General features: G+C 44.8%; 1 protein-coding gene across 3 annotated transcripts in view; it reads right to left on the bottom strand.

Moving 5' to 3' along the window:
- TNRC6A (trinucleotide repeat containing adaptor 6A) overlaps nt 1-20,286 on the bottom strand; it is a 53,302-nt gene extending 33,016 nt beyond the window's left edge. Inside the window, exons 1-4 of one of the 3 annotated variants that reach the window (XM_063314652.1) lie at nt 20,114-20,286; nt 19,406-19,453; nt 7,352-7,442; nt 4,036-4,057 (exon numbers count right to left, since the gene is read on the bottom strand). In XM_063314652.1, the coding sequence (XP_063170722.1) occupies nt 4,036-4,057; nt 7,352-7,442; nt 19,406-19,453; nt 20,114-20,118 (166 nt within the window). In that variant the 5' untranslated portion in view covers nt 20,119-20,286. Of the gene's footprint in view, nt 1-4,035; nt 4,058-7,351; nt 7,443-19,055; nt 19,125-19,405; nt 19,454-20,113 lie in introns of those variants that run through there. The other 2 variants (XM_063314654.1, XM_063314653.1) reach the window with 2 other exon arrangements.
- Nucleotides 20,287-23,014: the final 2,728 nt, after the last annotated feature.

Here is a 23,014-nt window from a genome sequence, read left to right as displayed (position 1 = left end):
GTCAGAACCTTTTCTGAGACAGGAAACCAGATGCTTGCAAATCAAGGGAGGCCGTGGGGAAGTTCCCTCTCGTTTCTCAAAGAGAACAAAGGTTCTCTGATAACACACAACATGTGTTGTCAATGTAAGAATGTCCCGCCCAATGAAGTATTTGTGAATGGATCAAGGAAGCCTACACCTTCTGCATTTCATTTTGCTTTGACTTTAGAGATCTTCCCTTTTTTGTTAGAGAAAAGGAGAGAAAAGGGGGAATATGTTTCTCTTAATGAGACCTTCATCCCAGAGATGGATTATTTGCTAACGTTCATAACGTCACTGCAACTCCAAAGTGGGCTAGCAGCCAAAACTTGGAGAATACTTTCAGTTTTCAGAGCAAATTGTTTCAGTAACAACTTCAAAGGATTATTAACTTGCTTACTTTCTAGTCTCGACTGACCCTCACTTTAATGCTTGCATGATCAAATATATCAGTCATAACCTGAACCCTTTTCAGAATTTCATTTTCCAATTTCAATACAAGCAGGAGTTTTCTAGAAGAAATGCTGTGTGTTCTCATCAGTTGATATATGAAACTAAACTTTCAATTATTTGAACAACTTCAGTAAAGACAGAAAGTCATGTCATCTGATGAGGAACCATCCTACACAATCAGAAGCTAGACTCTTTTATTGCACAAGATGAAATAATAGCTTGTTGCAGTTAAACATCTGTTCTTCTGTTGCCACTTTTAAAGCATGGTTAACACGCTGCTCTAAGGAATGCCCCAACAAGCTCTCAGCCTGGGGATGCTGAATGGCAAACTAGCCATGCCCTGCTTCCACACCCACCAAAGACATGCTCCAGGGCTGTTCTGAGGAGGAGCGGACCAGGCAGTGGCCGTGGCTGCACTGCAAGCCAAGTTCAGCAACTGGGCAACTGGCCACAATTTTCGCACAGCATAGAGGGGAGAGAGAGACAGTGGGAAACTCTGGCAAGGAATACCTGCCATTTCACAAATCAATGCTAAAGGCTGTCCTACTCTACAGGAAAGCAGAATTATGAGAATGAAAGGCTTTCCAGGCATTCTGGTATTAATCCAAAGAAACGAAACTGATCAAGTTTTAAGGAAAGGTTTTTTCCTTAGGCAAAAGGCACATATTACTTTCCAGAAAGTATACATCCTGCAAACAGAGTTTTAATGTTTGCTCAGCTCTCACATAAAAATAAAAATGCAAAATTTTGCTGTATTAAGACTCACTCTATCAACAGGTAGTATATCATTTAACTACTGAATTTTTTTCTGGAATACAGAAATGAAGGAAGACCGCTCAGAGAGCTAACAAACATATTTTACTTCTTTAACTCAGGGTTTCTCAATGAGGGTTCCGTGGCACCCCAGGGTGCTGCGAAAGGTCCCTAGGGGTTCCCCGGGAGACCACAATTTATTTAAAAAACTACTTCAAATTCGGGCAACTTCACATTAAAGAGGTCAGTTTCCTTCTTTATTTTTAGCTTAAGAACACTGTTAATGCATATATGAAGGCCTACCCCTGAAACAAATACACTAATTCTGTAACTGCCGGCCTCTGTGTGAGCCGGAACGGGCAGGGGTTCCTTCCCCGAGGCCTGGAAAATATTTCAAGGGTTCCTCTGGGGTCAGAAGGTTGAGGAAGGCTGCTTTAGCCTATCAAAGGTCAGTCTCCTCAGCTCAGATGAAAAGCATCTGCTAATGCCGAATAAACGAATCGCTGCAAGGATATTTTCAGTGGCATGCAGAACGTTTCAAACTCAAAACATTTCAAGCTTGACTTGTTCTGTTCCGAGTTGGAAACATCTGTTCCCGTCTTACTGCAAGTGCTCTGATACTGTTCTCCTGCTGCTACGGAAACGTTTTGAGCCCAAAAGGCAGAACTCTCCCAGAATGGCTGGACTAGTGCTGAAACCCACTCAGTAAGGTAGGAATCAACCATTTCGAACTCAAACTGCTTTGAACTCAAAACAGAATATTTCAAGTTCAAAGCATTTCAAATTTGAAAGATTCCCGCCTTCACGTTTTGCAGTACAACATGCTTGTATGTCTAGCACATTTCTTAGGGAGCAGAAGCATAATGAATTTAACTAATGAAGGAAAAAGTTTAGCTGGGTCCAGTTCACATTATGAAGGGCCAAAGTTCTGCTCAACCAACCATAAACTTCCCTAAGCTCTTTAACTGAAACCAAGAGTCTCTGGGGAACAAAGAGCCCCTAAGCTGCCCTGTGACATCACCCTCATGCACTTTTTTTGGGGGGGGGGTAGTTTGTTCAGTGGAAACGCTGCGTGAGAGGAGGAGGAATGGCACGCCTGTCACGGCACCTGAGCCCAGCTTTGTTCACCCCAAGTTTTGCCTTGCCAAGGCCCTGCCAGGTGGGATGCTTGGCCCTCCCCAGCAGAAAAGCAGAACTGCCAATTCAAACCGATGCTTAAGCCTCTTCTAGACGTGTAGTTTAGGCTTCTTGTGAAAAGAACAACACGGATGAAGGCAACTTGAAAAATCCAAGACCCATTATGAATGGAATCTACCTGAGTATGACGTAGGATTTCGTAAACAAACAAACAAGCAAACAAACAAACAAATATGATTACTGCTGCCTGGCTTCAGCTGACAGGATAGGAACCAATCAGGCAAGCTCTCAGGAACTGAATACGTTAAAAATGCAGCTGAAGCCCTACTGTATTCCAAGCATGTTCCAGCTACTCTATGCGAACTAGGATCTCTAATTTATTTACGTGTTAACTTTTATAGCATTACTAGGCCACCCCACTCTTAATGGACTCTAAAATAATAATAAAATAACAGTACAATCTGAACAGAACAACAAATACAGTGGGATCCTATAAAAAACAAAGAATCCATCATGGTGTGCCCATTCAACTAGGGCCAAAAGCACAAAAGAGTAAGACCATTTTCACTTGGCTATGAGAAGCCGGATGGCTGTGGGCTGCACACACCTCAAGGGGGAGAGAATTCCATGAAGTAGGAATTTCTAATTGCGAAACATTTTTCTAAATGTAGAACATTTCTACCTTTAATATTCCTAATTTGGAATATTCTAATGTTGTTTTGGATCATGCCCAATTTCTACTGTGAGAAAAATATTTTAAGAGACTCCACAATATATCTTTTTTTTTTTTTGCCTAAAGCCAACAGCCTAGCTTTTCCAATTTTGAACATTTGGTTTCAATTCCACTTGTTGCTCACATGTTCAAGAATTTCCACTTTTCTTTCCTCACACTGATAAGGAATTACTCATAAAGCTCTCCTATCGCCTTTCTGTTGTCCTGTACAGCTTTAATTTATTTATCAGAATCAGGAGGAAATACAAACATGGCTCAACTAGAGTGCCTGAGATCTCTGACAATTAAGAAGGGGAAAAGGATTCAAGTTTTCCATTATGAACCAGCAAGCTTACTACCTGATTTCTATATCGATCAAAACATATTTTTTATTAAATGATGTACCGGGGGTATATGTCACCAAGAAATTATCTAGGATGTATAAAGGTACTTCCGGGGAAGAAATGGTAAACTGGCTCTGCGAAAAGTGAAACTGACGACTGCAGCAGAATGAGGAGCCAGAGAGTAGGCGGGCTCTTCATAATTCCTCTCCGGACAAGGCGAGGGCTTGAGATCGCCCACAAGTGCTCCAGACAGCTGCTCCCCGCGAGGAGCGCACAAGACAGTGGTCTCCGCCGTGGGAGACAAGGGACCTCTACCACCCTCTCCTTCCTCTTCTAGCAGAAGGTTATGAGCCATGAGGTGCTTGGCAGAAGGAATTTTCTTTGGTACATTTGCTTCTTCTTGCCTTTTGCTCTCCCCACTTTGTGTGTCTCGACAAATAAGACTGAGCACGGGATGGGAAGGGCAAACTGCTTGCAGGTGCTTTTCAGGCAATAAAGGTAAACACTGGAAATACCTGGACATACCTCCATCAGGTCCCTTACAGAATCTACATTCAAACCATTCCCCATAGAAGAGGATGTGTACCAAAGTTATGGAAATAATTGTAGATAACCTACCTTTGTTTTTTTGTTCAGTGGCCTGTGGAACAAAAAAGAAAACTTGGTTACTGATTTCCTGACTCTATTTTGCTCACTACTGGACCTAAACTACGGATCCAGGGGAATCATTAGCTTTCTTAAGGCATTTCTAAACAGACAGCTTTTGTTTCTATTATTTCTTTTCTCCTTAACAAAGTATTTCCGAACGTGGAGCCCTCCAAAGCTTTATAATCTTTCATCCTTACTGAAGGGCCATGTTTGCTACAGATTATGGCAGATGCAAACCAAGAGAGTTAGAGGGGGAGGTTGCTGGACAACCACAATGTGCATCTGTTGGATCTTCTTTCTCTCTTGACAAAGAACTCCCAATTGAGGCATCTGTTAATTATACAATCCACTCTCAAGACAGGACAGGTATACAAGAACATGCTGGAAGGAGCCAAGGGGGCCAACATGCTGCCCATCCCATGCCTCCTGGAAGCCCAAAAGCCGGTTAGGAAGGGGAGAACTCTCTCCTGCTGCTTGGTCAACAACTTGTGCTAAGAAAGATGGTGCCCCTAAGCCTGATGAGTAGTAGACACTAGAAACCACTGGTTAGATTTGTATCCTGCTTTGTCTCCAGGAGCTCAGTGCAGTCTATATAGAGGTCTGCCTGCATTTTATTCATACAACCACCCTGTGAGGTAGGATGGCCCAAGAAAGAGACTTGATGAACTTCAGTGGTTGAGGGGAAACTTGAACCAGTCCTACTCTAGCACTTTAACTGCTTCCCCATACTTGTTCTCTTATTCTCTATCAAATATCTGGTTGTCCCATAGAAAAGGGAGTGAGCTTATTTCTCTGTTGTCCCAGAAGGTAGGGCCAAAACTAATGGGGCTGCTACAGGGAAGTAGGAAGAATTACAAGGGCCTTAGGAGAAGCTTCCTGACTATAGCAGGCTGCAAAAGACTGCCATGTAAAGCAGTCAGGTCTCTTTCAGTAAAAGTCTTCAGACAAAGGGCTGGACGTGTATTACCACATCAGCCTTTTGGCTTGAATATGAAAGTGTTCCGGCAGAAGAATAAGCTGACTTCAGAGTGGGCCACTCTCTCTAAACTAAATACTCTGCAATATTTAGTTTAAAATGCAGGTTCAAACTTGGCTCTGTTTGGTTTACTACCTTATGTTGACATTTGACTTGATTTCTGGAGATAAATTGTGAGGTGTGCTGAAGAACATTTCCTCCTCCTGTTATTGTACAAATAACAACTCTTGAGAACTTTTATTTGAAAGTCCATTGTAATGTGCTGGACCACTTTCTAAAAAAACCATTCAATATTGTTCGTTTGTTTCACAATATTTATAGGCTGCCCCATTCCTACTGGACTCTGGACATGATACAAGACCAAAGAAAACAGAATAAAAAACAACATACAAAATTAAAATATTTTAAAAATCAACCAGTAAGCATCCTGGGTGCCCTAAAAACTAAACAAATTAACTAAAGACTGAACCAGTTTTCTTTGAACTGCTTATGAAAAAAAAAAAGGTTAAGCAAATTATTAAAAAGAAAATTCCACCAGCAAGCAATAAGCAACAGTTAGGCACACTTTTTCAAGACTTCACATGCCAGATATGGAATCAGACAAACAGCAATGAATTAATTTCCACAAAGCATATGCGAAATATAAAAACAGCAAGAATGTTGACTTGTATCTTCTAATACATACATTGTAGACTTTTGAATTGGGTTGCAAAGCTCAATGAAAAATACAACATTTTTCCCACCTGGTAACCTGAAAGCTAATACTATAAATGCTGTATCTGTAATGCACATTCACAAAATAGTTTTGTATTCTACAATCCTTTTGAAAAAGGAACCACAAAGACGACATGGGGAGAACATTAACACAACGTATGAACACCAATTTCCCTGTAGTAATTGGAAAAAAACTCAGGAAGTTTACTTACCTGACATGCAGCAATCTTTCTTTTATAACCAATAATGTTCTCCCAATCTCTGAACATATTTTGAAAATGCCTCTATTTCATTCCCAAGTTCCCCTAAACTGGTTATAGCCATGACAGGAGGGCTGGAAATGGAGTCTCCATATTTTATTGAGAGATGAACTCTCCAAGTCTCCATAGCTGGAGGATTTTTTTTAAATACAACCAACTGGAAGATGTTGGAATACTAGAAATAACATGGAACAAAATGCCATTTTGGCATAACAAAAATCCAGAATGGAGGGTGTTTTATTCTTAACCCTCAAAACAGCCATGCTGAGCTTGGGACATTGTGAGCTCAGTACTTTTTGTACCACTTTTTTACCAGCTGTTGGACTGATTTATAGTTGATTATCTAACATGAACACAGCAACTATTGATGTATACAACAAAAAGTATGACAGTAGGTATCTAGATACTTCTCTTAGACTAGTAGAGTAGAAGGCATAAAGGAGAATGGGGAGGGTACCCTTCAGAATAGGTGGTTTCTCCCAGTAGAGCTCTTCACTGGATAGTTTAAGGTGCCCTTTGGATTAACAGATTTTACTCTTGTCTATTCTGAATTTTTACAATGTTGCTCCCAAAACTTTTCCAATATATTAGGGACCATTCCCATTCAATCTGAGTCCCTTTGACTCCTAACTAGCTAGGCACAAAGTAAAAGATATGTAAGTCTGAAAGTGAGTATTGTGTGTCATTGGATTTTTTTTAAATACTGTGCACTCAATTAAAGATTTTTTTAGCACAGATCCCCATAAGTGACAGTTACCATAGCTAATAATTTTACTGGGTTCATAGGCTGTTCAGAATGCTACCTTGAATCCATGTACCAACGACTGCACCATTTGTAGATATATGGACCAGAGGCTGATGCTTACTACCAATAATCTAATATGTAAAAAGGATCGTGCTACAACATACTATATAACCCCCTCCTCACTTACATTTCCCAGCAAGTAGTATAAGATGGAAAGTGTTATTGTCATGCCCTTGATAGCTTATTCTCCACGAATTTCTAATCCCCCTTTAGAGCCACGAAAGCTGATTGTGCATCATTATATACAAAGGTTATGAATTCTACCAGTTAACTGAAAACTATGTGGATAAGAAATTTATTACTATTATTTTTGCTGAATCTCCTGCTACAGGTTGTAGCGTTACTGTTACCACAACATTTATATACTTCTATCACATGCCACACCCTTATACTCACCTTTTTTCCAAATTAATGTGCCCCAACTATTTTAAGCAGAACACATACATCTGGAACATACATCTACCTTTTATGACTATACTTCAGGCAACTTGAGGGCACTGCATTCATAAAACATCTGAATCTCCAGCTCACCTTCTTCTGAGCAGCTTCTTTCTTCCTTTTGTCGTCTTTCCTCTTTCTCTTTTCTTCCATCAACTGTTCTTCCTCCTCTTGCACCAATTCCCTGGAGGAGAGGGCTGCAGTTAGGAGTGCATTCTGAAAAAATGTCCTAACTACCACTATGTTTTCTATTAGACATGGACTTGACTTTACACAAAAGTGACACATTAGCTTATTTGTTACATTTTTTTAAGAAAATCCCATTTGTTATATTACATTAGAATGCAAGTAAGATTAAGTGTCCAAGAACTTGTTCAGAGGGGGTAAGGAAACACGGCACTGACCAGGCTGGGGAAGGGTGGGGAGGGGAGGGCACTGTGGAAAGAGAAAGGGGCTTGGCAGGAATTAATGCCGGAGGTGAGAGGGGAAGAAAAGGAGAAGCATCACCCAGGCCCACACAGAAAGGGTCCAACAAGATGATTTTAGAAAAGTAACCCTTCTGTAAAACCAATGGGTAATTAAGTCCAATTTCATTTTCATTTCTATACAGCAGTGCTCTGGGAGTTGGTCCACACATCTGGAGGTTGCCCAGGTTGAGAAATACCACTATACAGTAAGGAAAGGTGGCCACTTCAGGAACACAGTTTTCAAAAAAGCATTTACACAGAATGGTTGCAATTCAGTAGCAAACAACAGTTTGCCCATAGGCTTAGGCATCAGAGGCATTTCCAAAGAGGGGCAGAAGAGCTGGCCCTCTTGACACTCTGAGAGTTGCTTCTGTCAACGAAGACAATGCTGAGCTGAACTGAACAAAAGGCCGACCAAGGAAGTGGCAGATGCCCCTGTGCTAACTAGCCTGCGTGCAATTTGTGGTCACGTTTCAACCCTAGCTTTCTCCCAGTGTTCCTTTTACTGTGCTTCCACCCTTTGCTAAATTTTACCTTTTAGTTAGTATCCAATCAGCGACAGTTGATACTTTTACGCTTTCCCTTACTGTCTGAAGGAGAGCACTGCCAGCAAGAGAAGCAAGGAGCTTCCTGGAAGAAGCATGCTCAGTCCATCCTCCAAGCGAGGTGGGAGCAATGAAAACACCTCACCATCGTAATTGGCCCCTTTGCAAAACACCTGCAATTTGCTTTGGAAGGCAGCACCCACTATTCTCCTTGGCTGGACAGCAAACATAGTGTTGTTCTTGTTTCTCTACTGATTTCAACGCCAATGTTTTCCACAGCATTACTAAATTAATTCACTTTCATTTCTAAGCAGTGAATATATCTATAGCTTCCTATATCATTCAGCTGCTATATCCAATATGGAAATTATTCCACCAAGTCCCTATGAGATCTAGCAGACCGTACTTGCTTTTCCATTCTTAGAGTTCAAGCTCATTTTCCACTTTGGCATGATTCTGGACAGAACAGAGAGGTGGTTTGAGAGAGGGGTTCAGGAATCCATCCATGCCAAAGTGGAAAATCCTTCCCTCAACAGAGGCGGAGGCCTCAGACACAACCTGTCCCCCATTTTTCATGCTGCTCTTTCATCAGTCCCCAGGAAGATCAAGACCACCAGGAAGGCCACTCTTAACGGTCCACCTGGGGATGAACAAAGGATCTAGGAGTAAGGCATCCCAAAGGCCATCCACACCTCCATGGCACAATTAACAGCCATTCAGGTGCAGGGACAGCGCAGCCACCCTGGAAGACATATACGGGGTCCCCCCACCAACCCTTGCCCAGACGGAAGAAGCTGCTTGGAGAAGCAGCGAAACGTTTCTACCAAAAAGAAAGAAATCCATTGCCAAGACTCAACCTACAGACCATACTCTGAGCTTTATTCTATATGTAACAAAATTTATGAGCCAGTGCTTTTTCTTGCCTTACTTAACAGATCCTGTTACAGCTATTCTCCCACTTTCTTCTACAGGGTGCAAGTCTTTATCTAACATCCTTGCTGTGGGTTTTGTGTTTCCAAAGTCTATAGGATTCAGTCTAAAACCCCTTGTCCCAATCAAGCGCATGATGGTTTGACCAAACACATTTTCACTTAACCTTATGAAGTGCAATACACATTATGCCCGTAGTCTGTCAACCAAATGACTCAACCACAGTCCCAGAAACCAAGTCTCCTGTTGACATCACTTACATAGCCATAAATTCAGTCGTCTTCTTCATCTTTACAGTTCACTTAATAGACACAAATGATGGGGGGAAACTCAACCTAAGCCTACAAGATGATAATCTGGTGTCCAAAGCACAGCTAACTCCTCTTCTTCAGCAGTTTAAGACTGACTAAAGTATTTATTGAGAATATTGGCAAGAAGTTTAGCTAGAGGCCAGTAGCTGACCATACCATTTCTGTCACCTGGAGATGGATCAAACAGGAGACAACTAATTCCATTTCTTTTAGCTAGGAGTCAAAGCTTATGGTTTCCTCCTATAAACTTCCCTTCAGTTGCATGCATTAATTTTAGCTGAGTGTGATTCAACTCCACTTTTATTGTTTATTTCACCAACAACAAAAACTTGCAATTGATAAGACACACAGAACATCGCAATTACCATAGCAGCAGTAAAATAATTCACATCTCAATCATTAGCTTGGATACTGTGCAACAGAGTGGGACCATCAGGCCCATCTTCCAGTGGTAAATCCAACTATCATTCTTAATCTCCAGAGATGAAAACAGGAAAAGGATATATTACAGCAATGTATCTCTGAGTCGGTCTATGTAATAATCTTATGTCCCACTGAGGCCAAAGTCCATTTCTGAGGAGACACCTGTTTTATAATGTTTGGTAAAGATAGTTGGCTTTGCTGAGGAGCTGCTCTACACGTGGTCTATTAACAGTATTCCTACCATTACAGTTGTTGATACAGCCACCCCCTTATAGGGTGTAAGGAAAGAAGAGTCCCCCTTTTTGGGGGAGGTGGGCGGTGATATAAATTTGAAAAATAAAGGAGGCAGTTATGTCATGTCGCTTGCTACATATGCCAGGGCAGTGCATTCTCCAACACATCCACTAATTGTGGAGAAGGAAACTTGCTTCCCCGATTTCCCACCTATAAAGAGCCCTTTTCCCTCTCTAATACACATTAGAGGTACTCTGCTTGAGGTAGATGGAATTTCGAAATGCTGCGGTGCTTAGAACTTGGTGAACTCTTTTAAATTTTCAATATTTCTGCGTAAGTATGACCTAAAATGTGGTCTGTTCTCCACCCAAGTCTACACAGGATCCATCACTGTCTCCATCCTAAGATGCGAGGCAGCTCTCCAATCTCTATTCTCCCTTGGCATTAAAAAAGATAGAAAGAGAAGGGTCCTTGGTTATGTCCTGGTCCAAATACTTTATTGTACCCCTTCATCCTGAGGTATTTCCATAGTTCCACTATTATCCTCAGTTTACCGATGTCCTCTCGTAGCTGCTTGGCTTCAACAAAATACCTCTGGGAGAAGATCAGTTCATACCACTGAACATCTGGCGATGATGGGAGAAATAGCTGCAGACCTGATTCTCAGTGTGGATGCTCTGTGGGGAGTACAATGCCTGTGCATTTGTTTGGAACACTGAGGGATAATATTCAGAGGAAATATTTACAACGGCATCCCAATGCTGAGCACCCCAACCCAGAGGGAAGATGAATGTTTGCCCCAGGACTAGCAAGAATTTGAGACCCGTTCTCAGAAACAACTGCTCATTTTACTTAAAACCAAATTCCTACAAAAATCAACTTGTTTCCTCAAGAGACAAGGAAAACAACTTGTCTCTTGAGGAGCACATAATGCTGTGCAATGTGCTACAGTGATGCTTTCAAGGAAATCATCCAATCACCATAAGTGCCCCCCTCGCCCCAGGCATAGCATTTGGCTGAAACATAAAACATACTACAAGCCTTGATGAAAGTCCTACAAAGCAGCAAGGTTGGAGCAAGGATCTGGATTTGGACAGGATCATCTTTTGGTAGTTTCATTTACGAAGTTGCAAAGACATTAAGAATGCAGTTTAGCGTTGCCTTCCAAAAACGGTTCAAATTGTACACAATCTGCAGAATGGACCTATACTTTTTACAGTGTCCTGCTTTTCCAGCCATTTTAAATTACAAGAGTGTTATGTTGTTTTCATTGTGCGATCTCCCTATTCAGTGTGCAGAAAGGGGCATACACCTTTGAAGCAAGTACTGTCTTGCAAGGCCCTTTAAAAGCTCAATGGCATAGAAACACATAGGTGCAGTGGGATTTTGTTCCTCACGCGCAGGCTACGCAATACACGGCCAGATAAATCCTCAAGCCTTTATTTGACCCCCCCCCCACAGCTCTTCTATCAGCACCGTATGCAAATCCCTCATCCCCACGGCTAGGTTGCCCCTCTGCACAAGAGCCGGGAGCAAATCTTTTGTATGTCCTATTATTGAGCAGCCTGTAGCAGAACAACTACTGGCACAGCTGGCACATCAGCTCCTGCCTGACCTGCACTCCCCGGTTTAAGTGCAGAATGGCATGCTGTGCCAAACTGGCCGTGGGGAATAGTGACTTACCCCAGTAGATGTGCTGGTGTGGGGTACGGATTGCCAGACAGAGCACCTACTTTTGCCCTTCATTTTAAATTATTCATACGGTTTCCAGCGATCAGGTCATCTTACTCTTCTGAATGGTTTTAATGCACTGACCCCCCGCAAATCCTGTGTTCTGTTCGGGCCGCTGCACTTAAAGGAGGATTCAGATAATCCATAAGAGATTCGAAGAAAGTTAATGGGTATAATTAGGAATGAAACAACTGAAGGATCTAGGAAAGACTGAAGGGGGATATGATAGCACAAGAGCCAAAATAGGTTTTCTATAGCCCCAGAATGCAGAACATGGAATAACCTACAGAAAGGCAGATTTTGGCGTAACGGTAGGAAAAACCTCTTAATGACAAGAACAACTCAACAGCAGAACTAATCACACTGGATATTTAAAGAGAGACAGAGTCATCTGCTGGGGATGTTCTAATCTGGATTCCTACCCTGTGCCCCTAAATAGCCCCTTCTATCGTTACGATTCTGTAAATGGGTAGGGAGGGAGTGCAGAAAATGAAACCAAGTGGCTGAAAGAGAACCAGAACAAGAAAAAAGTGCTTCCAAAGCGAGGAGGAGGAGGATGCCAACAATGTCCTTCGTATGGAATATTGGCAACGGAATGCCTTCTCCGTCCATGCAAGTCTTCAAACAAGACTATGAAAATCGGAATATTTTGTGGCGAGTTTCCATGGCTTCACAGCACTCTACAGTCCTTATTTTGTGGGTGTGTATGTGGGGGTGGTGGGGGAATCAGAGGAGAATAAGACTAGCATGAATGAAGATAATTCCTAACTACAAGGAAGTGCTACTGAACTCAAAAAGATGTAATACAGCATAAGCAACCACAGACTTCCTTATGCTCACAATGTAACACAAGGGTCTTCAGTCCCATCTTTGCTTGTTCAGAATGAATTCATCATCTTTTTAAATGAAGGAAAACCCATTTCAACACCCCAGAGAACTCCTCCCCAGTTTACGTGGAACAAGCAAGGCTAAACAGATCTAGCTCTAATACCGCAGGTGTCTATGCATAGCTACAGTACCTCGGAGAAGAGCCAGTAAAGTGAATGGGACTGAAGAGTAAACAAGCAGAGTTTCTGCTTCCTGAGCAAACTGGTCTGTGTACACAAGACAGTCGTCTGCATAGAACAGAACATTTGGTTTAGGTTTTGCAGATGGGTTTTTGTGCTTTGTTTTACAATAAATAAGCTATTAAAACCCTTAAACATGTAAGTTTTAAAAAACCCAACTGCTAAAGTATAATAGCAGCAACCCTCAATAAATTAAGATCCAACAGCTTGACAAAAGAGTTTTAAGTCTGCTCCTGAATGTCTCCTGGGAGGGGAGGGAGACGATTTCACAAGACTGGGGCATCAGCACAAAAAGTGCATTTCCTTGCCTCCGCCGCTTGAGTTTCATGCCAGGTGGAAACATACAGCGCAATTCAAACATACAGGACAGGCAGATTTCACCTGAAGCAGATGGTCCCTAAACTGAAGTAGTTTTCTGCAGAGAGTGGACTAGACAGTCTCCATTTGTTTCCATCCATTAAAAAAATGAAATATCTGATTCTTCATAACTGAAAAATGACAGAATAATCAATTAATTTACTTAACAAAAGCCTCCTTTATCTTATCTATTTCACTATAGGGATTGCTTAATATGAAAGTTCCTCTTATATTTTATTGTTCTTAAAAAATTAAATAGAAAGACTTTAAAATCCACTTACTTTAATTTCCCTATTACTGCTTTTTATTCGATAATTTAAAAGAGATCAAGACAAAGGGTTAGGGTTACAAAATTGTGATATTATTTGGTTTCCCATCCCCCAGCAAAGGAATGGCTACATTTCTTTCTGCAGAAGATCTAAGCCAGTGGTCAACTATCAAGTATCACTTCAGGTGATCACCAAAATTAAGCAATGTTGGCTTGGTTAGTACAGAAATGGAATCTGAAATCTCAGAATGTAGGCTAGAAGAGCACAGCAGAGCAGAGCACCCTGAAGAAGGCAGGTGCAAACCAATTCAAATATTGTTGCAAACAAACAATTTATTACAGGGGTTTTTTGGGTAGCCCAACTCCTACAATGGATGGCGTACAACATAAACAAAGAAAAGTAACTATATAATGTTAAAAAAGAACCCAAAACATTCATAAAATACAAACTGGCAACCAAATGGGATAATTAAATAAGCAAAAGGCTGTCTTCTCCTCAACTAGATTCAAATACCCAGGGGAAAAAACATGTATTCATGGCTCTTCTAAAGGCAAGCAGAGTTGGGGCTTGTCATATATTTGGGGGGTGGGGAAGTTCAGCTTGATTGACAGCATTACAAGGTTTGCCAGCCACCACCTCACCCAGGGTCTGCAGCAAGTCAAGCCTGGTGTTATTCAGCACACATCAAGAAACCCAGGCAAACGTTTGACCGATGAACCACAGAAGTCTGTGCACCCCAGCAAGTTGCAGCAGAGTTCGGGAATAAATAAATCTGATGCAAACTGGCAGATTTGCCAAGAGAAGCAAGGAAGGTAAGCTGGGTGCAAGGATCTGATTGTGCTGGTTTGTAACTGAAAAGAGCCAGAAATAGGAAGAGGTATTCCTCGGAAATGCCAGGAGAAACCATGGCACGAGACAGGTAAGTGGCTTGCTGGGAGAAGCACAGAACCTGCAAGGAAGTCAGAACTGGGGGCCTCTGGAAGGGAGGAGGGCCCATTGCAAAGGGCAGAGGGGGAGAAATGGTTTGGAAAAGGTAGAAACAAGCTGTGGAGCTGCTGGTGCCATTCTCAGACCCAGGCAGAAAAACAGGGATACCCACAAGGAGAGAGGAGAGCAGAACAGCTGAGCCTGAAGAGAAAGAAAAGGAGACCTCAGCCCAGGGGGAGGCAGCCTGGCAGATCAAAGCCTGGAAGAGACGAAGCCTTAAGGCTGAGCAAAGACTATTTGTGAGGGAGAAACAAAAAGGGAGGAAGCCACTCGCTTGTCTCCCTGAAGCGCTGCATTGGGCTGTGGGAGGAGGCAGCTTAGGGGTGGGTCCTTGGTCAGCCCATTTGGCCACCAAGTTTTACTCCTGAGATCTGCCCAGCGGATTGGCTGGAGTGGCCTCTGGCCTGCACCTGGACAGAGGCGATCCAAGGGGTGGAACAGCCCAGAGGAGGCAAGGCAGCTGTACCCAGGGAAGGGGGAGAGCTGGAGGGCTGGAACAGGCACAGTACTTTGAAAGGGCCCGGGGATGCACAGAGGGACTCCTTTCCACTGAGTTCAGGAACTCCAGTTGCTTACAGGTATCCTGCTGCCTGCTGTGTATACTGCATGGCCACTGGTCCCTTAATACAAGTAGCAAAGCAAGCGGTTTGAGAGGCTTGTATGTTTCCTACTGGATCTGTGGAGGGAGGGGAAACCACCCCTTGGAGCCCCCCTGCCAGGCTTACTTAAAGTGAGCCGGGTGGAAGCTGGAGGACTCCGTTTTGGGAGCCACCTTTGAGTTCAGGACCAGCTGCAGGAACTCCACACCAGCTACTTCTACTTCACTACATTGCAATTTTAATAAATTGAAAGTAGATAGCTCTCTGTGTTAGATATTAATATTATTTAAGAGAGAGAAACATTTTTTTAAGAATCAAATAATTATTAGGCTATGGATCAATAGGTGAAAATGTTTTGATTATGTGGGTTACAGTAGTTAAAATTAAACTCCTAGTTTTCTATCACTGATGTCCATACCTGGGCGGGGGCACCAAGTTTGGGGAAACTACACATCTTCATAGCTCAAGGCCAAATGCTAAGCAACAAATTTAAAAGGAAACAATGAGAAATGCTGAGCATCAACTGATACATTTCAGACTGGGAAGGACCTTGAAGCTTTTTAAAATATCCAGTTCTCTCTCTCCCTGAAGACTGGCACCAACACGTTCAAGAACACTGACCCAAACTGCTGCCATTTCTTAGAGATTTCATCTCTGTTGCAAAGGCGCACCTCTAAAAGAGGAAGAAATGTTTAGCAGAATTTGTCAGGCCCATACTTTGCAATTCCCAGGCTCCACAGGATGTAGCGATGCCCTTGTTTAACTCCACCTAGCTGTGCCCGGTCAATTCAAGAAAAGTTAGGGTCCTGGGTGGCACATCTGTGCTATTTGCTGCAAGGAGGAAAACAAGGCATTCAAGAGCCAAAGCCAGCAAGCAGGAACCAAAAGCCAGGAAACCTCCTAACCAGCCAGTCTGGAAGCCCCCCTGCCCCCCTGTGAACGATCAGCGCTGGCTAGTCCCCTTGGCTCTCCTTCCAGGCTAAGCACCCTTTCCCCAACTCACCACAAGCTTTTATCTCTTTCCCCAAGATTACCCGTTAGATTTATAGCGTGAAGAGGCACTCATCCGTAAGAACTGAGGAGAAAAAAGAAGACCTACATACTGTGTTCTATTACACATTTATAACACTACATAACATTATTGGCAGAACAAAATGAGATAACTGAAGCAGCGCCTTGGGTGGTGATTTGGAATCCCACTGGGCTTGTGAACTCTAATGTTGGACAGGGTCCGCTGTGGCGTGTGCTGAGCCATCTCTGGGCTGGATCAATGCCCCAATTGCCTTTTTCCAGGCAGCTGGGGAAAAGGCGAGTAGCTGGATTCAGGAGGTGATCAATGTCCTTTTGAGAGTGGGGGTAATGCCCGCCTCCTGGAAAAAGGCAGAAGCATGCTTATGCATCTCTCAATCCAGCCATATCACACAACTTCTGCCCCTTCCCATTTGAGGAGGGTTTTGGATAAGGTGGTTGAGCTGCGGTTTCACAAAGTTCTGGAGGAAATGGATTATTAGATCCACCATAGCTAGGCTTCAGGCCCAGAAATGGAGAACAGCACTGGATGGCCTCTGGCAGGAGCGGTTCAGTATCTTTAACTATGATATTCTTCTGGACTGCCATAAGGGTTGGGATTCAGGGACACCGTTCTAAATGGGCAGTTAGTTGGGCAGGAGCATTTGAGCTCTTGGCAACTCTAGCACAGGGTACTACAGGGCTCAGCAGTGCCTTCCATATTACTTAACGTCTGTCTGAAATGTTATGAAAAAGGTCATCTGTCGGTTTGGGGTAAAGTATCATCAACAGGGAAAAGACATCCTTTTGTTTATCCTCACCTTGGGCTGAGCAGAGATGCTGTGGAAGTACTAACGCAGTGTCTGGAGGTCGAAAGGATATGAATGGGACAAAACAAGCTGAAACTGAATTCCAACAAGATTCACTGGCTCTTTGTCCAGAAGTAACTGTCCATCCCTTTGCTAACTGGTCTAGACGGGGCTGCATTTCACTCAAGGAGCAGTCTTCAACTTGGAAGTCCTCCTGGGCTCACGGCTTCCACAAGAAGAGCTGCTGGAGAGTGTGGCCAGTTCAGCTGGCATGCCAACTGCCCCCTTCCGAGAGTAGGCGGCCTTCAGAGGTGGCACTAGAATCACTCACACCCTTATGACTTCAAAATTCAATTACTGGGGCATCCTTGAAAAGTTTGGTGTAAAATGTAGCAACCTGCATACTGGTGAGCTGATATAGCAGCACTTCACCAATATTACAGGGTTTACTTCCAGATACAATTCAAGGAGCTGGTTATTACCTATGAAGTCTTATGTGGTTTGTTCATTTCAGTTTTTGCTTTCCACAATCAAAACACCGGGTGGGCTGCAATCTTAACAACATTATATAGTTTTAGGTCTAGTCTCCTGGTTGGTCAGTGCACAAGGGGATATTCTGGGTTCCTCTTTATCAACAGACCAAGAGGGAATGGAGTAGGATGCCCTGCCTGTGTGGGCAGGGGTGTGGTTTTCTCCTTGGTTCCTTGATTAAGGTGGTTCCTTGATCAAGGAACTGCCAAGGAGAAAACTACACCCCCACCCACACAGGCAGGGCATGCTACTGTTCATAAACGGGGAGCAAACACCACCTTCCCTCGCCCTGATGTTGCCTAGTCGGGTAAAGAGACGTCTGCAAGCCGACAACCAGGCTCAGAGAACACCAAGGACTCCACTGTTATCTGACTCAGGCCTTCCTACGTAGCACAGGAACTAGATGGTCTCAGTGCAGGTACTACAACCATTTCAGTTCAGTCAGGCCATTCCAAAAGCTAAATACTGCCATTAAGCAGGTTTTATTCCTACTGAGGGATGGCAAGAACATCAGGCAGATGTATACAGAAGCATTACCTAATCTCACCTACTACAGCAGCAGCTCACGAGCCCTTTGTGGCTGTGCTCTGTACTCAAGGTAAAGGTTTAGGTCGCCCTCAACATGTTCTTCATGCTTTTATATACTCCTCATATAAAGGAAGGACTACAAAGTAGCCATCAGACAGAATCCTCACTATCCCTGATTCAGCATAACTGGGAAAACTATTTTTTTCATACAAGGAACGGGGAAGGCTTTCTCTGGTAATATTTTATTTATTTAATGTATACCCTGCCGATCACCCCTAACAAAAATAATTTTCAGGATTAGGAATAAATGCTCCTTTTTAAAAGCAGGAATACAGATTTATGTAGAGGAAAATCAATCATTTACTCCTAATAAAGAGAGAAAATATCTGGCTAGCAATAGTTACTGTTCTTGTCAAATTTTTGTTTTTTTTTCCAGTTAATATTTTGTTGGATTTTACTGTTAAAACTACTGAAATCATCATCATTTTTCAAGTCATCCAAAGCACAGGAAAACTAGAAGATAAAGTTGCTATTTAATATATTCTAAATAACAGTACAATAGTGGACAGGAAGCTCCTCAACTAGTATTATCACAAGAATCAGACTCCCAATAAGGATTAAGTCAAGGACCTTTTAAAAAGTTATTCACTGTGATCTATTCTATTATATGGTATAAGCCTTTGTGGATGCTGGGATTTTACTATTCTGATTTTCAGGATTAAACTGTTTGAAATACATAAATACATTCCTGTTAGAATTGTTATGACCAAATGGATTACAGGAATAAAAAGCAATCACAGCAGATTGTATATGGGCAAGATACCTCACAGGACATTTGTAATGGAAAAACTGCCTCTTGCAATTACTTCAGTATTTCAGCTGAACACATTTTACACTCTGAACTCTAAACAAATACTCAAGTTTCTAATACTTGTGTGGTTGAGGGCAGCTTCAAATTTCTCTGAATGTTGGTAAGCATCTGCCTCAATAATGACACATACAGGGAATAACATTTCCATTCATAAGATGTGGTTTATGTTCAGCTCAAGGCCAGCACTGGTTTGCAGCCAATAAAAATTTATTTGGCTGGACAAAATTGAAAAAAAATGCAAGCAAACAAACACTATATTCATTTCTGTTCCTCTTGCTACTTGCAACAGTTTAAATGTAGCAAAAGAAAGTATGTCTGGCATGAGATTTAAAGGAATGTAGAACACCATCCTGCAGAAAATATGCACAAGTACCTTTTATAATGTCTTCACCTGTTTTTAAAGCAAAGCACAGCTATGGAAAGTGCCCATTGTTTCCACACACCCTCCAAGGAATCTCAGTGACTCGACTTTCACCATACCTGCTTAATTTTCTTTCAACTTCTTTGGTAGCTTTAGCTTCCAACACTCTGAAAAAAAGGGAACACGCCGTCAAGAAAGCAAGCGCTTTCGGGGGACGGAGAGGGCCGCGGCTGTGCCGTTCAGCGGGCAGAGCAAGAGCGGCCCGAAACCGCGCGGCTCCCTTTCCGGAGGGCGGCGCAGAGCGCGGGCGATCCCGCGGGCGCTCCGAGGAGGCGCGGCCGCGCTACGGCCTCGAAACGGAAACCGAGCGCGGGGCCGCACGCTCCAGCCGCCTCGGGGCTCGCAGGCATCCTCCGAGGAGATGCCCGACCCGCCAAGGCTGCAGCGAAGCAGAGCCGGGGAAGGGCTGACGCGAACCAGGCTCCCCACGAACCGGGTCGCCGGGGGTGCGCCGGCCACCCGAGAGCGCGGGGTCTCGCGCAGGGCGGCGCTCGGGCCGAGGGGCCGCTCCCCGGGACAAAGGCCGCCGCGGGGCTTCGACAGTCGGGAGGGACGGCGGCCTTGCGGCCCTCCCGAGGCAGAGGGGGCCTCGTTAGCGCGCGGCCCCGAAGGGGAAGGGATGCGGCGGGGCTCCCCGAGGCGGCGGCCCCTTCCCCACCGGGCGCCCCGCGCACCAGGCCGCCTTCGGGGCCTCCCGCGGGCCGCCCCGCGCTGCCCCGCGCCGGCTTCCTTCAGACGCGCCGGCGGGCGGCCGGGCGGGCGCTCACCGCATGTGCTTGGGCGCGGGGGGGCGGGTCCTCCTAGGCGCGGCGTCCCGGGCCCGGCGCAGCACAGCTGGGGTCCCTCGGCAGGCTCGCCTGGTCGCCGCCGTTGTCCGCGGGCGCTGCCGCCCTCCGCCGCCTCCTCGCACCCCCGCGCCCAGCCGCCATTTCCAGCCTCCCTCACGGAGGAGGCCCGCCAGTACCCGCCCCGCCCCCGGAAGGCCCGCCCCGCGCGAGAAGGCCTTCCGGGGCGCTGGCCCGCCCCCAAGATGGCGTCCTCGCGATGCCGGGGGGACGGGGCCTGGCTGGTCGCGGGGAAGCCCCCGCGCCCGGTCCCTCCTCCGGGCCCGCGGGGCAGCCGTGGGGTCCGGAGTCGGCCGCCGAGGAGGGAGGGGTTCCTGGCTTGCCGGCGAAACGCGGCAGGGCGGCAGCGCCCCCACCCCCGCCTGCGGCTTCGTGGGCTCTTGACAGGCCGCTCCTCGAGCGCGCTGCAGGAGCGGCCGACTGCTGCCCAAGGCCGCACCGGGTCTCCCAGCTCGCCGCTCCCGGTGGAGCCTTGCAGCCAGCAGCCGATCTCCGGGCTCGGGGGCGGATGCGGCCCCCTCCCCAGCCAGCGAGGGGGCAGCGACCCACCTGCGGTGGGTAGAGAAAGTCAGTTCTGCCGAGGACGAGTTACCCAAGCCGCAGGGGCGGGCTGCTGCATCTCCCGAACCGGGCAAGCCGCCTCCCGTCTGCACTGAATAGGCCAGGAGAACGGACCCCTGGCCTCTTTATAGGTTTCTCATCTGGAGGCTGGAATTCTTGGCGGCGTAACTTTTAACCTTCCTTGTAGCTGTTTTCAGGCCAGATCGCCAGGAGGGAAATCTGGCCTGAGCATGCAAACAGCTACAGTGCCTTGCTGGGATTCACAGTTATTTTGTCCCTTGCAGTTGCTGGACCAGTGTTTCTCAACCTTGGCTGCTTGAAGATGGGTGGGTGTCAACTCCCAGAATTCCCCAGCCAGCCATGTGGAAGTTGATGCCCACCCATCTTCAAGTGGCCAAGGTTGAGAAACACTGAGCTAGACCTTTGGTACTTGGTGAGGACCTCTACAGCACCTCCTGCCTGGATCTGGATGGAGATGTATCACTGGGTTTCTTCAGTGTGCTCACACCACCACACCCTGACCTGACCGGAATTCCCCAGCAACTTCATGCGGGTGTTATGAGAACGAGCCCTGAGCCCTGTGGCACTCCCTATGCCAGTGGCACAGGCTGGCTTGCTAATCCTCCACCATTATCCATTGGCACTGCTCACTCAGGAAGGAATGGAACAACTGCATTATTTATTTATTATATTTATATAGCTGCCCATCTCACAGATGTGACCGTAGGCGGTATGCACAATTAAATAACAAAACCAAACAAAACTATTAAAAATAAAGCTATTAAAATATAATTAAAACAGTTAAAACCAATAAAACATAAACACAGCAGAGTGTATTCCAAAACTTACAAACAATATAACCATTTAGTAGGCCCCATACTTCTGTGGGAGGAATACAGTGCTGCCAACTCCTAACCCATGGAATCCTGGGTGAGCTTGGTTGGTTGCAGATGTTTCATTACCCGACTTAAGTAATGTCAGTGTGAGTGAGTGTGGGGTTTGCTCCTTGTTTATATACAGCAGCTTGCCCTGTTTATTAAGATCAGTTTGGACTAAACTATGCCCTGGAACAAAAAGGAACCTAATGTATTCCAAAGGAACATACATTCACTCCCAGAAAATTGTGTCAGCTGGAAGGGTATTTTAGAGAGTATAGTAACAGAACCTCGAAAGCCCAGGTGTCCCTCTGTCCCCTCTTCTACCAAACAGAATCAAAGCAGGGTTATGTTGAGATGCTTTTCACGTCCTCTTCCAGGGCTGGGTTGACATTTATTTAGTGGTTCTTGCATTCCTCCTTCCAGGTTAGATCTACTCTGTGCACAGCTGTTGTTCAATACAGTTCTCTAACAGCAGTGATCAGAGGCTTCCTGCTGAGTGGGACTAAAGCCACAACATGATGTTTCAACATTTTGTCAAGCAAAAGGGGCGGCCGCTGAGAGCTGCCACTTTTTTTTTGCCTGACATTTTGTCAAGCTTCAAGGGATGCCTCACAAACAGTGTATTATAGTAATCTTGAGATCAACAATTTTCTGAGTTAGCATTTGCCATGGTAACTAAGTAGAACCTCAGTGTACAGGAGAAGAATATCTTTGAGGATGAGGTACTGGGGGAAAATCACCAAGAAAGTATTTGCGCTGATGCTCTGCTTGTGAACTGGAGGCAGTACCTGACTAGTTCCCACAAAACCAGTGTTAGTCTCTGTGTTTTAATTCAGTGAATATCAGCCCCATTTGCTCTGTATTACAGGAAGGTGGTCCAAAACCTGCCTCTGTTTCTCTGATGAATGGTTCCCATTCCCCAAGTTCTAGGAAGAACTTACAGGCATCAGGAGCTGTGCCCAGATTTTCTCCCAGTGTTCAAAAGAGCCAGTTTGGGGGCAGAAGGAGAGGATTTTCATCAGCATAACAGTGCTGGGAAAGGACGAAAGAAAATCCTTAACCCAGTCAGTGGATCCACAGCAGCAGTTTGTCAAGCTAAAATGGAGAGCCTGCTTCGCTTTGGCTCTTACTATTCCACTTCAGCTTTATGGGTGGGTTCTCTCCCAAGCACGGACCAAAAATAGGAACAGTAGGAAGTAGGAAAGGGGGGCAGTGCGTTTTGTCAGTTTGCCAAGGGCGGAAACAGCACCAGGGCATCTGCTGGGCTGGACTGATGCCTAGCTCTAAGGGTCTGGTGCACAGGTAACAGATTAACCACTGTGATGATGAAAGCAGAAAACTGGAACGCAACTCTGGGAAATAAAACGATTAGAACAAAATTTTA

The sequence above is a fragment of the Candoia aspera genome, chromosome 14 (genome assembly GCF_035149785.1).
Source record: "Candoia aspera isolate rCanAsp1 chromosome 14, rCanAsp1.hap2, whole genome shotgun sequence".
Lineage (NCBI taxonomy): Eukaryota > Metazoa > Chordata > Lepidosauria > Squamata > Boidae > Candoia > Candoia aspera.
Note: the sequence above shows the minus strand (reverse complement) of the source record. Positions and strands in the feature narration are given on the sequence as shown.